Source organism: Typopeltis vanoorti, chromosome 5 (genome assembly GCF_054136105.1).
Source record: "Typopeltis vanoorti isolate ZY-2024b chromosome 5, IOZ_Tvanoo_1.0, whole genome shotgun sequence".
Classification (NCBI taxonomy): Eukaryota; Metazoa; Arthropoda; class Arachnida; order Uropygi; family Thelyphonidae; genus Typopeltis; species Typopeltis vanoorti.
Window position 1 is genome coordinate 55738650 of NC_143553.1, and position 16053 is coordinate 55754702.

Below are 16053 nucleotides of genomic sequence, written 5' to 3' on the forward strand. Positions count from 1 at the left end.
GCAACACCCCCAGAAGCCAGTTTATCTTAGAAAAGGAAAACAACGACAGTCTTCCTTTCCTAGATACTCGGATTACTCACCAGCCTGATGGATCCCTTACTTTTTCTGTACAGAAAACTTACACATACAAGTAGATAAATTCACCAGCAGTCATCTTTCTTCCCAACAATATGGGATTATAAAAACGCTATATAATAGGACAAAATTAATCAGTTCTGATAATAGCACCCTAACTACTGAACTTGACCATATTGTTAAAAAAAAGAAATTATTATATTTAGATGATCTGTTTATAGAGATTTTTATATAGATAGATATTATTATTATTATTTGACACTTCCAGGGAGTCCAAAGACTCATCGAGGGAGGGCACCTGCTCTACAACTGTCTCAACCATTCACTCCACCAACTGACTGCAACTACACCAATGCCATCCACCGCCACTAGTGTTTCCACAGACAACACAACATCCATGCCTACGACGGGATTCGAACCTGCAGCCTTTTGGCTGGAGAGCGGATACGCTAACCACTCGGTAGCCAAGCTGGCTTTTTATGATAATATTAATATTATCATAATATTAATCCTACCAGCTGCACCATTGTTTAAATATAGGATTTTTAATTATTTAATATTATCCTGTCTATAGAGATGATCTCTGTTCATCAATTATTTTTTTTTTAATTCCGAGTGGTCCTATATATTTATTTATTGCACAAGGGTTCACTCCGATTGGTGCAGTGACCTCTTTTTTTACTGTTGCTTTCAGAATCCAAATAAATCACTGACTCAAGACCAAAATACAAAATAAACACATTTAATAAAACAAAAACAATGTATATACACTTCAAACAATATTACATAACTAACTATAAATTTAATTGTATCCAAGGCCTTTTTATAAAATAAACTTACACTTAAGACTAGACTAAACACTTTGTTTGCACAATCACAAAATGTTCATAGCCAGTTTCTTTCTCTGTCAAGGTCCTTTTCCAAAGATTATATGACTTTATTCTTCATTTTCACAGGATCCTTTCTCATCACTCATGTAGCACACATTAATTCTTCCTGACTCAATTCTGTCTCTTTTTAGTAGAAATAATAGTTAGATCCGGCATCCTCAATACAGATGAAACTTCCTAATCAGAGTTTTCTCGAACATTCCTTTGGAACGTAAATAGCAACTTCTTCTTGTATTCACTAATGCTTATTGACAGTCTTAACGCTTCCACTTTAAAAAATTCACAGTTCTACAATTCCCTTTTCGGAATCTACTATAAATCTTCCAATTAGCGTTTCCTCCAATATTCCTTTTAAAATGCCTATAGCAATATTTCCCTTTTATTTACCAATACGTATTCCACTTTAAAACTTCATAGTTCCATGATTTTCCTTTTTTGGAATATGCTATTAATTTTCTTCCGACTGTCACATAAAAAACTCGATTTCCTCCAAATCTAAATGTCTGCCGGCCTGTATTCTTATTTCTTCTCGAACGCTATCTTGTTTATACCCGTTACTCTGATACCGAATGTGTTCTTGTCAGCTGTCAATCACACATCAAACTTCTCGGCGAGCATGCGCACTCCTTGAAAATGGCAAGCTAGAAACTAAATATAATGGCTGACATGGTGTTTCCGTTAGCGTAACAAGGATGTCTCTTCAAAACACAAAACTTAATATTTTAAACTGCAATAAAATTGTTTAAAGTAACACAACTATTCGAATCCGGTAAGTACATAAAATTTTTAACTGCTTTACATATCATTTTGATAAAACAGTTTCAATAACTGGCACATCGCACGTGCCGACAATGCGTGTTATGAAAACAAAACTAATAAACAATTCGTAAAAATATTCAGAATTTTAAATTATGATTATTTTTACACTCTCCCTCCCTTTCAGAGCAGAGATTACTCCAGATCTATTCCATATATCCAGGGCACATCTGAAAATTCCTAAGGAAATACAACCTTACAGCTACTTACAGACCACATAAAAAATTTGTATCTCTTATCCACTTCACCAAAACCAGCCACTTTCCCTAGACCTACCAGGTTCCTTGCAGTTTCAAACTGTCCCACAATGCCAAACAGGCAGGGCAGCAAATAATAGAATTTCTGAACACAAGAACTACATCTGGTTCCACCAACACAGCCACTCAGGACTTGCCAACCATGCTGTGGACACTCAACACAGGATATGCTGAAAGAAGGCACTGCTGCAAATACAAATATAAAAGGCTATTCCTCAGCCCTGAAAAATTTTCCAGACCTCAACAAATTTGGGTGCACGAGACTGCCCTAAATTTGGGAAGCGTTAATCCTTAGATCTTCACCCCAATGGAGACCATACCAATTTAGCCAACTAAGGGGCACCATTTAAAACTCTAGACCTTACTTTGGTTGCCTTTCTTCTGCTTTCATTTTCCCAGTGTTAATGCTTGCATGCACATATTGTTATTTTTTGTGATCCTTGATGATGGCCATGTGAAAAAGGAAAAGTTCGTCCTTGCTGGAGATCTAAATAGTAGGTAGGAAATGATTGTCAGACATACAGAAATATTTTGGGAAAATTTGAAGAAAAGAGCAAAGCTAATAATAATGGCAAATACCAATTGGATTTCTGCTCAGGACATGGACTGGTTATTATTAACACAATGTTCCAACATAAAAATGTGCACAAATTCACGTGGAGAGAAGAAGCAAGGAATTAGAAAAGTCTCATTGACTATATTATTGTTGATAGTGATGTTTTCTCACTGGTGCAGGACACTAGAGTGCACAGAGGATATGAAATTGCAAGTGATCACCATTTAGTCGTGAACAGGATAAAAAATTGAATTTCATATTGAAAATAAGAACATGTAAGAAAAGCGAATAAAAGTTGAGCAGCTCTCAAACTAAACTACAGACTAAAATACACAAACATTATTCAAGAAAAAAATGAAAGCATTTGAGAACAGGAGCCATTGACAAGGCTTCCTGAAGAAAACATTCATTCAGCTGGAGAGGCATGTGGTGAGATTGGGATAGAAAAATCAGAACTACATGGTGGACACAGGAAGTTAAAGAGGCAGTGAAGGAAAAGAAGAAAGCATATCAAAAGGCCACATTATGGCAAGGAGACTAGTTGCTCTCTGTATGGTAGTGAGTCCATGACTCTGTCCCCTCTTACCGTGTCCCTACTTGATCCTTATACCAAATTTATAATCAGTAATGAAACATATAACTAACAATCATAATGTCACTACACTTAAGTTAAGCCTCCTTCAGGAAACCAATTTCAGCAAATAAAGACAAGAAAGAGAGTGAGAGAAAATAAAAAACCATTTGAGTTGATTAAAAAAATATAAAAACTGTATTTAAATCTTAGGCATAAAATTATTTATTTTAAAGCACTCTGCATTGTATGCTGCATTCTAAAAATGTACATGCAAGTGTTGTAACTTGCCAAATGTGTACATGTAATACTAATTGGCTTATAAAAAAAGTAAACTGCAACTGCAAGTAATTATTCAAATGATTTGCCTTTTTATTCAAATCAAATTATCAAATTTATTATTATTAAGACTGAAGAAGTTGTACAAATGATAACATCATTCAACAGTGATGCCTGTTACACCAATGTAAGTGATAATGGAGCATAGAAAAAAAATACTATATATATATATACACAGGTATCCCTCGATTAACGCGGTTAATTAATCCCTCGATGTTACTGCGTATATCAAAATCGCATTAATCAAATATAATAATGAATGCTTTCTTTTTGAGTTACACAGTGATCAGCATTCATTTTAAAAATCTATGGAATTTCCCAACGTTTTGATCTTCATATCAAGAGCATCATCTGGAGTATACATCAATATACAAGACAAGCTGAGTTGCGCTTTTGTTGAGGTGAATTTTCTCTTTAGCCTGATGCAATTAGGAGTGATATTGATGTGAAGATCGAAACGTAGGGAAAATAAAGTTTTTTTAACACGGTTGTAAATTCCATAAATTTTTAAAATGAATGCTGATCACCGTGTAACTCTAAAAGAAAGGATTACAATAATTCATGGAGATTTGACCCACAAGTGATGCAATCAATACGGTGAGCTGAAGATTCAAGTTTCAAATTTGATCAATCGACTGGCTTTTTTAAAACAGTGTAGGGACAGCAATATCACTCCTAATTGCATCAGGCTAAAGAGAAAATTCACCTCAACAAAAGCGCAATGAATATACCACCACATGGAGAAAACAGTTCTCGGAGAGCAGATCCAAGCTACCAGAAATAACCTAGCCGCTACACAAAACCAGCTACTAAAAAAAAAAAACTAAACTTTCAAGCTACGTAACGAAGATATCTGGATGAATCTAGAAAAGATTACGGATAACACAGCAAACCACATCCTCCAAACGAAGAAAGGAAACCTAATTTCCAAATTTCAAAGACTAAAAGAACAACAAAACCAGCTGCCATATTCAAAGTTCGCCATAGTGAACAACAACAACCAACCAGAAGCAAGAAACAAGAGGAGCCACCAATCACCCACAGGTATCGATAACATAGTCAACCTATCTAAACAAAGATGAAATCTCTATACTTAACAAAGGTTTAAATTTTGCTGTAGCAAATCTATAAACAAACTTGAATTTATGTGTAATATTGAAAGAGGCCTAAGATTCATCCCTAATAACATAGCAGACAAAATATGTTTAGAAACTGCCAACATTTTAAATCATAACAAAACAATAACACGCAACATTACTAAACACAAATTAACAGCGATAAAGTCACTTAAAACATAGTAATAACCAGAGCCGATAAAGGAAATGCCACCATTATTTTAAACCGTACCGGTTACATAGAAAAAACGAAACTACTGGTCTCTGACAATAACACATACAAATTAGTTAACTACAACCCAACCAACAGAATAAAAAACAAAACAGAGAAACTACTTAAGTCAATTACCACTTGGTTTGAAGATACGGTCAAAAAACTATTTCCTTGCTATGTGCACTCCCCAAGAATTTACGGGTTAGCGAAAATTCACAAAGAAAACACACGTTAAGACCTATAGTTGAAGGAATTGATAGCCCGACGTATCGCTTAGCCAAAAAATTAGCAGCAACACTCAAGGAGTTGGTAGGTCATTCCCCCTCCTATATCAAAAACACACAACACTTCATAAACACTATCAAAGACATTACATTAGAAAAAGATGATTTATTAGTCAGTTTTGACGTCTCTGCCCTCTTCACGAATGTCCCGACACAATCAATGACACAATCCTTCTCCTTCAGAACAAATTCCCTCCAGATATCACGGTGCTCTTTGCGCATGTATTATGGTCGGGTTATTTTGTATGGCAAAATGCCTTCTACTTGCAAAAAGAAGGCACAGCCATGGGCTCGCCATTATCCCCCCCCCACCTATTGCTAACTTTTACATGGAACATTTTGAGCAACTTGCCTTAGGTTCCTCCCCTTTAAAACCCAAAGTCTGGCTTAGATACGTTGACGATGTTTTCGCGATCTGGTCCCATGGCTGCCAGACATTAGACGCATTCCTTAGCCACCTAAACAAACAACACAAAAGCATACAATTGAAATTGATAAACACAACATACTTCTGTTTCTGGATACACTTGTCACATGTCTTCCCTCTGGCAATCTTTCCTTCACTGTTTACTGGAAACCGACACATACGGGATAATATATACACATAAACTTCTACCATCATCCAACACAAAAACTAGATGTCATCAACACGCTAAAAAACAGGATGCAAACGATTTGTTCCAACGAACAGGCACTAAAAGTCGAATTTAAAATTATCTTTAATACTTTCCAAAAAAAACGGATACAGCCAAAACACTATTAACAAAATTCTCTACAACACCTCAATAAAAACAAAGACAAACCAGACTACAGTAAAACTATAACCATTCCCTACGTTAAAGGAACATCAGACAAAATAAACAGAGTACTACGAAAATACAACCTCAAAGCCACCTTTAAACCTCCTGCAAAATTAAAAAGCTTACTCAACTCATCCAAAGACCCACTCCCTCCACTAGCCCACCCTGGAGTATACCAGATTTATTGTACTTGCAATATACCATACATAGGAGAAACAGGATGCACATTTCCTATCAGACAAAAAGAACATAAATGACACATTAAATATGATAATTATGGTGATGCTGGCCTTTCTGATCATGCCTTGAATACCTTACACAGAATTGAGTGGAAAAGCACTAGCTGTCTACATCGCACTGAAACATGGTATGAACGGAAATTTAAGGAAGCATGTGAGATTATTATCAACCACCCCAATCTGAACAGTAATGATGGTCTAAAAATCCCAAACATATGAAAGGTATATATTCTACCCACGGAACGTTCCTCACTAAGAACAACTATAAACAGGACTGTAGAAAATCCAGTATCTTAAAAGCAAAAATAAGAATTGTAATACTAAAAATAAGACATCATTGTATCTGAAAGAAAACCATCTGAAAGAATGTTTATTCCTGTCATCGTAAATAGAATTTAGCTTGATGTAATTTTGTTATTTTTTATTTTTATTTTATTTAATTTTTTTTTTCACCAGAGGTCATGGCAGTAGAATTACATGTGATCAAATCATTGTTTCTTTAGCTTACAGTTAATAATGTAACTCAGCTTGTTTTGTATATTAATGTATGCTCCAGATGATGATCTTGATGTAAAGATCAAAACATCAGGAAAATAAAAAAGTTTTTTTAACACGGTTGTAAATTCCATAAATTTTTAAAATGAATGATAATGAATGCTAAAAATTACAATTCGTCCATGATTGATTATTGTATTGATAATTTGTTTTATATGGTACTCTTTTAGGAAAGATAAAAAAAAAATGAATGCAAATTAAAGGTTTAATAAATACTAGTACCTACATTAGTTACTGCAATTTTTTTTATCAAAAGAAGTTATCAAGAGTCATTTGAACAGTTTTAGTTTTTTCTTATTGGCATAAATTCTATGATAACAAGCAAAATGACTCTCCAGACCTCAGCAAACAAGCATTCTTTGATTAACATCTGGATCAATATCCATTACTTGCTGCTTAAGCGATACTAATATGCGAAATATTCCATCCAGTTCTTTGACTGTTATCTCCTTTGGAACTTCATCTTCACGTTCCATTTGTTCGTTGTCTTCATATGTGCTTTGTTGTTCAGTTCCAAGAAGATCGTTGTCACTGAAATCTTTTGAATTTGAATCCAATAATTCTTTAACATCTTCTGCATAAACACTACCAAAACCAAGGTCTTCACCAATTGCAATGATTTCTTCGATCACGTTGTTCACAGGATTTTGAAAACAACCTAAGTCATTAGCGCATTCTGGCAAAAGGTTTTTTCAAACAGCTTTCATGCAGCTAGAAGACACTTGCTCCCACAAGTCATGAATGTTTTCAATTGTAAATTTTTTCCAAAATTCTTGGAGCTTAATCGCATTTTCTCCCATTGTTGTTTCTACCTTTGAGAATGTCTTTTTAAGAAAATAGGCTTTGATGCAATGATGCCCATGTCCATAAGTTGTAGCAGTGATGTCGTATTTGGTGGGAAAAATAAAACTTTCGCATTCTCACACAGATCATTAAGAGAATTTGGATGACAGGGTGCATTATCTAAAAGCAAAAGAGCTTTGAAAGCTAAATTATTTCTCTTGCAATAAGCTTCAACTGCCGGCCAAAAATAAGACTTTAAAAAAAAATCTTTGAATAGAATTTAGGTAACCTAAGCCTTCTGATTCGCCTGCTAAATTACAGCTAAAGTGTTCTTGTTATATCCTTTTAACGTTCTTGGGTTCTGAGTTTGATAGACAAGCAGCGGATTCAATTTAAAATCTCCATTAGCGTTCCCTCCAAGCATAACAGTTAAGCGATCTTTTGATACTTTATAGCAGGCTGCGCTACTTCTTTTTTTGATATAAAAATACTAGAAGGCATTTTTTCCAATAGTGGCCAGTTTCATCTACACTGAAAATTTGGCAGTAACCGTAATCATTTTCTTCGATAATTTTCTGCAGCTCAGCAGGAAATGTGAATGCAGCATCTTCATTGGCACTTGCAATTTCACCAGTTATTTTCACATTCTTTAGTCCAGTCCAGGATTTAAAATTTTCAAGCCAGCCTTTGCTAGCTGTGAATTTTGAATTGTCTTCTTTATATTTAGTCTCTTTCAGTCTTGAAAAGAGGCTTGGAACTTTGGCGGTATTATAGGCACTAATTGGAATTCTTTTTTGATTGCAGGCTTCCAGCCAAATAATCAACACATCTTCCATTTCAACTATTATAGCACTCTGGTTAAGTGTTCATTGCACTCTTGCAGATGTAGATGCAACTTTGCTTTGCTCGCAACATTCATCAGCTTTGGATAAAATAGTCTGTATTGTAAACTCGCTAAAACCAAATTTGCTTCCGATCTTAATTTTACTTTCACCACGTTTAAATCTTTTAATTATATCAAGTTTTGTATCTAAGGTAATTATTTTCCTCTTTTTTTTTTCACTTAATGACCTAGTTGTGGGATTGCTGTTATTCTTCGACATGATTAATAGACTATAAAATTTACGAAGAACGTAATTTGTAAATACATACAGCAGAACAACTGGAGCTTGTAATACATCCACTCTTAATGCTGGCAGCAAAGTAACTGGCTGACACTCAGGCTCTGGGAGCACAACTGCGTGGGAGGAATAACGTCATCATGCTCACTCCACGAGGCTTGCATGTTTTTGCGTGGTAAATTTAAAGGCGCGTTAATCAAAACTCTTGTCATGTGTATCAAGGAATTGCTGCAATTAATTTTGCTCCATTAATGAAATCCTGCATTAAGCAAGAGATACCTGTATTTCATATATAATATTGAATATACAATATTCAGTATAATATTGAATATACAATATTCAGTATAATATTGAAACTCAAATTGAAGCATGCTTCCAGAAGAAACTTAAATCTGGAGCCACTTTCATTGACCTAACATCTGCTTGTGATACTGTCTGATCAGGGGCCTCCTCCTTAAACTAGGAAATATTATAAAGTGTAAAAAAAACTTTCCAATATTTTGATTCTATTCTCTCCAACAAAAAAATCCAGGTCTATATTGTTGGAAAAAAGAGCAGGCCCAGATTCCTTCACAATAGTCTTCAGAGCTCTGTGTTATCCCCTATACTTTTTAAAATCTACGTGTATGATCTACCTCATATCAGATCAAGCAAGTATATGTATGCCGATGACCTAGCGATCTTACCTCAATCCACCTCCTTTACCAACCTAGAATCAACCTCGAATACAGACCTGAACACTCTGGAAGAGTACTTTAAGCAGTGGTATTGAAGCCAAATCCAACGAAAACAGTGTATGATCTACCTCATATCAGATCAAGCAAGTATATGTATGCCGATGACCTAGCGATCTTACCTCAATCCACCTCCTTTACCAACCTAGAATCAACCTCGAATACAGACCTGAACACTCTGGAAGAGTACTTTAAGCAGTGGTATTGAAGCCAAATCCAACGAAAACAGTGTCCTTAGTATTCAACCTGTACAATGCAGAGGTGAATTGACAACTCAACCTTTCTTTCTGTAGAAAAATGGTAGAACACGAGCCTCACCCAAAATACCTTGGGGTGAGCCTGGACAGAAGCCTAACCTATAAAAGGCACATCACCAACAACCTGTCCAACAAAATTAAAACAAGAAATAATATAATTTCCAAGGCTTGCTGGAACAACCTTTGGTTGTGGTGCAGAAGTCCTAAGGTTGTGTGCACTAACCCTTGCATTCTCTGCAGCAGAATATTGTGCCCCTGTCTCGGAAAGAAGTACACACACTAACATTATAGGCACCCAGCTAAACTCTACCGTGCGCACACTTAGTGGGACAGTGAGAAGCACTCCTGGCTGCCTGTTCTATCTAACATTGCTCCACCACACACATACGAAGAAGACAAGCCTCGATTAAGGAATTTAATAAAGCAGTGAGCAACCCACTCCTGCCCCTACATCAGACTCTCATAAACCCACCTAGTCTAGACCTCAAATCTAGTCCATGGACGAACTCTCTGGTCCCCTCAAATGGATCAAGTTTCCTCTCTGGTTCATGGACGAACTCCCTTCAGCTGCGCTGCCATCGATATCTGACATATGGTCTGAACACTGGTCCAACAATCTACCAACAAACAGCTTCCTGGTAGAAGATCTCTGTGTTCTGCAAGCTGGTTTTGATCTTCCTAGGAAGATTTGGTCATCAATAAATAGGATCAGGGCAGATGCGGTTACCTTCTACATAAATGGGGGCTGTCAAATCAACCTTATTGTGATTGTTCTCCCGTGACTCAGACGATTACTCATATTGTGTACGACTGCTCAAGGCGCCAGTTTCACGGTGGTGGCCTACAGGATATCCATAAAGTGATGGATGAGGTCTTGAATTGGTTTTCTAGCGTGGACCTTGACCTGTAGTTGGTGTGGCAGTGGTTATGGAGGAAACAGAAGATCATGGTCCCGTCTCACTACGAAGACGTTATTCTCGTAGTCACTCTTATAGTCCTCGTCATGGTATCAGTAGAACTCCTCCTCATGTTAGAAGATGATGTGATGTGAAATGGGCCCCCTCTAATGGATCAAGTTTTCTCAACTGCTCTCTAATTAAACCAAGGATACAGCTACATTTGCATTGTGAAGTGTTGTGAGAACATGCAGCCTTGTCATACTTGTTACAGTAGGACAATAATTGTCCCTGGCTTCATTATGATAAGTTACTTTTGCTTTATTTAAAAAAAAAAACAGTAAGGAAAGACTTAGAAAGCTGGTTGTGCCTTTTATGTAATGAACTTTTATATGTTAAGATTTTCATCATTTGTTGCTGGAAATTGTGATTGTACTTTTCACTTACCAGTTTCATGTAGCCATAAGCATAAATAAATAAATATATAATATAATCACTTAAACATTAATGTAGTGACATATGTTAAGGATAAAACTTATGACAATAAATAGGAAAAGAAAATATAAGGAATTGATGTGTAACCAAGGGCCATAGCCATACTGGTTACTTGAAAAATTAAGTTTAGGTACGGTCACTACAAAATTAAATGACTGCATCTATGAATGACTTACAGCGGCTTATGTAACATGTTATATACTTTCTATAAGATATATTCAAATCTAACAAAATGCACAAAACATGCCAGAATCCTTAGAAAAATAAATAAATAAACTTTTAGATCCACTACACCAACATCCTCCATTGCATAAATGCCAACATAAATGATGTCCATCGTCACTTACAGACATCCACACCAGATCTTCTACTTTTGAGAGAAACCCAATTTGCTGTAACATCAACTACACTCCACCTTCAGTGTCTGTATTACATACTTTATTATTTCTGGTTTTTACAGGGTAGCACCTGTGTCCTTTGTGAGCTCTGACACTATCTTCCAGAGAACGCATAATTCAGAATCCCCCTCTTTTGGTCTCCTTTGGCTCAAGGTTTCCTTATTCATTCATTGACCATCATCTGCTGTATTTACCACTTCCCAAATGCAGAAAAACCACTCTGACCTTATCATCTTCCTATCCATGAAACTTAACCTTCTTCAATCCATCTATACAAATAGTGGTTATTTCTTAAGTGACTTTAATGTCCACAATACCAACTGGCTCCATTTTCAAACAGCATCTTTTTGAAAGTAAAGTTTTCAAAAAGATGCTGTTCGAAAATTTTTCCACGAAAACATGTTCTTTTTCCATGTTTGAAACCAAGCATGGAAAAAGAACAAGATTATGATCTGCATTACTGTCAGGAGAAGTGACCTCTATGGTATATCTGGAAATAGAACTGGTTAAAAAAATCAAGGCTGACAGGAAAGTGGAGAGGGTTATCTGGGGTTCGGGTAGGTAGATGTGCAATTTGCAGTAAGTCGTTTGCTTAAAGCAAAAACTTTGCTATAAGTAGAAGCTTTAAGCAGAAACTTTATTTTCAAAATGATGGTGTTTGAAAATGGGAGCCAATTGGTATTGTGGACATTAAAGTCATTTAAGAAAATGACCACTATTTGTATAGCTGGATTGAAGAAGGTTAAGTTTCATGGATAGGAAGATGATGAGGTCAGAGTGGTTTTCTGACAAGCAATTAAAGAAAAAAAAACAACTAAAAAACAGCTTACTACAGTTGTCTTGCAATGAGATCCCCAGCTTCATGCTTAGCCTTTGCAGAAGCATGCAAATTCTGAACAACCATCAGCAAACTCAAATCTGTCTTCATAAAAGCCAGTAGCAGAAAACTCATCTCCCGACAAATGGAAGATGTGCCTTCTCCTTCAAAGGCCACCATCTGCTGCTTGTGCACTTGCACCGGTCTCTCTCCTCCAGATGTCATCCAGTGAAAGATAACACTAACCTTCTGGCATCACTCTTTTCTCCAACTCCTGCATAGATGACTGAGGCAAGTCACCTACCATATCAGCAATCAAGCTCCATATACCTTGTGGTTTTTCAGCAAAAAAAAGAGACATCAAAAGTATACCAAACAAATTGGACACTAAAAAGTCTTCTGGTTCATTTGTACTTAAATGTTGCACTTCAGATCTAACTCCTGTCCTCTCATCTCTGCAGCGCCCTGTACTCAGCTGGCACTTAACCCAATGCATGGAAATAAGCATATTTCCAACATAATATCCAATCTTATTCTAAAAGAGAGAGGTAAAAGTCTGTCATCCAACTATCAACCTGTTGCCATAACCTCCCTCTTCTCCAGAATAATGGAAAAAGTCATCAACAGTCATCAGTTAATCAACAACACCAATATGGATTCTGCAATCTAGAGCCATAGCAGACTTCTTATCCTACATCATTACATTTGCCATGAAAAGGTTTAGCAAAATGTGCTGTCACTCCTAACATTTCTAGGGATTTTGATCATATTTGACATTGAGACCTGTTAAACAAATTGTGTCAGTCTACTTGCCATTCTCTGTAATTGGATAGTCAGCCTTCTCTCTGGTCATTCACTATGTGTCATGGTAGATGGTATCCTCTCTTTAAACTTCTCCACCAATACAGATTACTTCTGGGCTTTGTTCTGTCACCTCTATTCTGTACCCTCTTTCTCATATATGTAAATGACCTACCAATATTCCCATCTACAGCTTTGCTGATGATAGTACACTCCATTCATCCTACTCTCTCTTGACAAAGTGTAATTCTCAGACATCAAAAGCTTCAAAATTATCTACCATCAATACCTTAAACACTGATCTCTGTACCATCTTTCAATGGGCTAGGATAATCTGGTCACCTTCAGTACCACCAAAATGTAGTCTTGCCTTTTCTCTTGAAAAAAAAAGGGGACCTCAGCTTATTTTCTCTTATCCTCAGTAGTACAAAAATAACACACAGCATCAGATCTCTCCCCTTGGACTGACATTTACCTTCAGCATATCCTTGCATTAATGCATCATCAGTAGTTTCTCACTCTAAAACTAAACTTCTTTTTTTTTTTTCTTCACATAAGATGCTATTTTACACCCACTTAACTACTTAGAATACATACCAGTGTTTCTGAAGTGGTGTTCCGTGAAATTCTGCAAAGTGTAATTTTGCATTCTATAACAATATTCATACTTAAAAAAAAAAGCCAATTTAACGGAAATGTTTTTATTTTATTTTATTACTTTCCTGTATTAATTGTTTTTTTAGTTATGTAGTACATAGTAGCGAATGATTCATCCTTGAATCACATTCTGTTTGTATTATTATGATGTCAAATGATACTCAACCTTACTACCCATACTTATGATCACTGTGCAATATTACGCCAGGTAATAGAGCCATTCACATTTGAAATATGAATATTACAGTAGAATGGGATATTGTACAAACTTCTGTAAGTCTCTTATATTCTTAATACATCACTTTAAAATTGTTGTACAATGTGTTTTATATTATATATTAAAACAATTTTGTGTTTATTTTATGTAATTTTTTTTTTTTTGATTTTCTGAAAAATCAATATAAATTACATGATTTATAATTCTTTAAAATTGTGTTTTATTGTTTTTTTTCAAGTGTTATTTTAATTTTAAAAGTAAAAATTCTAGTTGGGGGTTCAGTGAATTTTTATTGAACCCAACAGGATTCCACAATAAAATGAAATTGGAAAATGTTACACCATACAAAACTCAAATTTGTCCATCCTTAAAATACTGTTCATATGTTTAAGTAATCTAAAACCTCTCTAAAAATTCTTGATGCTTTTCTATAAGATGAACTGAGGAGAGCAGTTCATCTTGTAGATAATTCCTCTCTCACTTTCGCTCACTTTAATCTTTATTCTACAGCTGCATTGTTTCAGCTCTGTGACTCTACTACATGTACTGCTTCAGGGGAACTGGCAACCATCATTCCTCTACTTTATGTTATGACTATTAAATCAACGGTAGCAGCTGCCTAATATCCCTGTTCGGTACAACTGCAAATACATTAAACTTGCTTTACATCTTCCTCTAGTATTTAGGCTTGTGTGTTGAGTTGAACTCATTACAGGGTTAAGTGGAATGAATGAATACAGCCCAGAAGAACAATAAAATATGTTTCTTAGGTCTTATATTTTGTCTCTATCACTGAGACCATCACAGGTACAATCTCAAAATTGTATAAACACACACACACACACACACACACACACACACACACACACACACACACACACACACACACAAATGCATTCAAAACAATAAGTGGAAGAAAAATTATAGTCCTATGAGGAGCGTGCCCTCTATGAGTGCTGTTGGGCAGCAGTCCTATGGATTAAAGTTTCCCAAATCTTGGTAAGTTTAGCATATCCATATTTATTAAGATTAGGCTGGTTTAAGAAATCTGCTGCTGATTTTAAGAAAAGCCTTTCGAGTTTATATAAGCATAGTAGTTTTTTCTCTTTGATTCTGTGCAAGGTATCCAAATCATGGTCAACTACACCAAAATTACCATAGTTATGGCAACGGATGACCTTCTTCTTCTCTTTCCTCAACTTGTTGGTGTGGGTAGCATGGACTGTTGATAGTGGTCTTCTGTTTTGTGCTTAAGAAACAGCACAAAACCAGTTTGGCCATAATAAGATAATTTGCAAGAATAAGAAACCTTGTAAACATCTAGAAGGGAGGGAGAGGATCCTTAGCAGAGCAGGTAAAGACAGATGAGGCTTCACATGAGGTTTGAAAGCAGCACAGAGATTATATTTTTTGGCTATTTGGTATTGGCTGTTTTTCTGCAGTGCCCCTAATATACAGAATAGTGATATTATTACCGTAGGCTGTTTGATGAGAAGGAAGAAAAACCAATTTGTTAATCTTCTTATCATTGTAATGATTGGCTAGAAAGATCTGTTGAATAAAGGAGGGTTCAGCAGAAAGGAAAGCCTGGATAGATAGTGGTTGGAGACTTTTGACATGGGTTTTGATAACACCATACTATTGAGAAGGGGGATGATGAGAAAGATTTTCTGTAAACTGAGAAAGAAAGAAAGAGTGCTAGTGGGAAGATGAGTGAATGGAATCTCTAGAAATGCAATATCAAGAGCACGGTTTTCAAAATGCTCCATAAAGAAATTAGGCGGGGGTGGGGGAGAACCCATAACTCTATCCTCTATCTGTTTATTTATATGGTATCCTTCCATAGCCAGGATGGATGGCAAAATTGTGAAAGATCAATGATATTGTGTGGGGAAAAGCATTTTTCGGTAAAGTGTCAGAAAGGGGGAATATTAGTAAATAGAGACTGACATCAAAGCTCACCATAATATCATTGTTATTTAAAACTAAATTTTGAATTAAAGATGAAACTGGAATATTTAATATGAGATGAAGTATGACCAGTAGGTAGGATTAAACAATTAGCCAAGTTTGGCTAACTTAAAAGAGGTGGAGTCAGTATTATGGGACAAAGAGGGTTATTAGGTTTATGAATTTTAGACAATCTGTATATCCAGGGAAGGAATT

At 35.8% G+C, this 16053-nt stretch overlaps 1 protein-coding gene across 4 annotated transcripts in view; it reads left to right on the forward strand.

Annotated features, from left to right (window-relative positions):
- Window positions 1–16053, forward strand: part of LOC150106429 (eukaryotic translation initiation factor 2-alpha kinase 3-like) — a 326794-nt gene that overhangs the window by 42455 nt on the left and 268286 nt on the right. Inside the window, exon 1 of one of the 4 annotated variants that reach the window (XM_090393134.1) lies at window positions 455–535. The exons of the other annotated variants lie outside the window; for them this stretch is intronic. Coding sequence (XP_090249260.1) covers window positions 473–535 — 63 coding nt within the window. The 5' untranslated portion in view covers window positions 455–472. Of the gene's footprint in view, window positions 1–454; window positions 536–16053 lie in introns of those variants that run through there. 4 annotated transcript variants of the gene reach the window in all.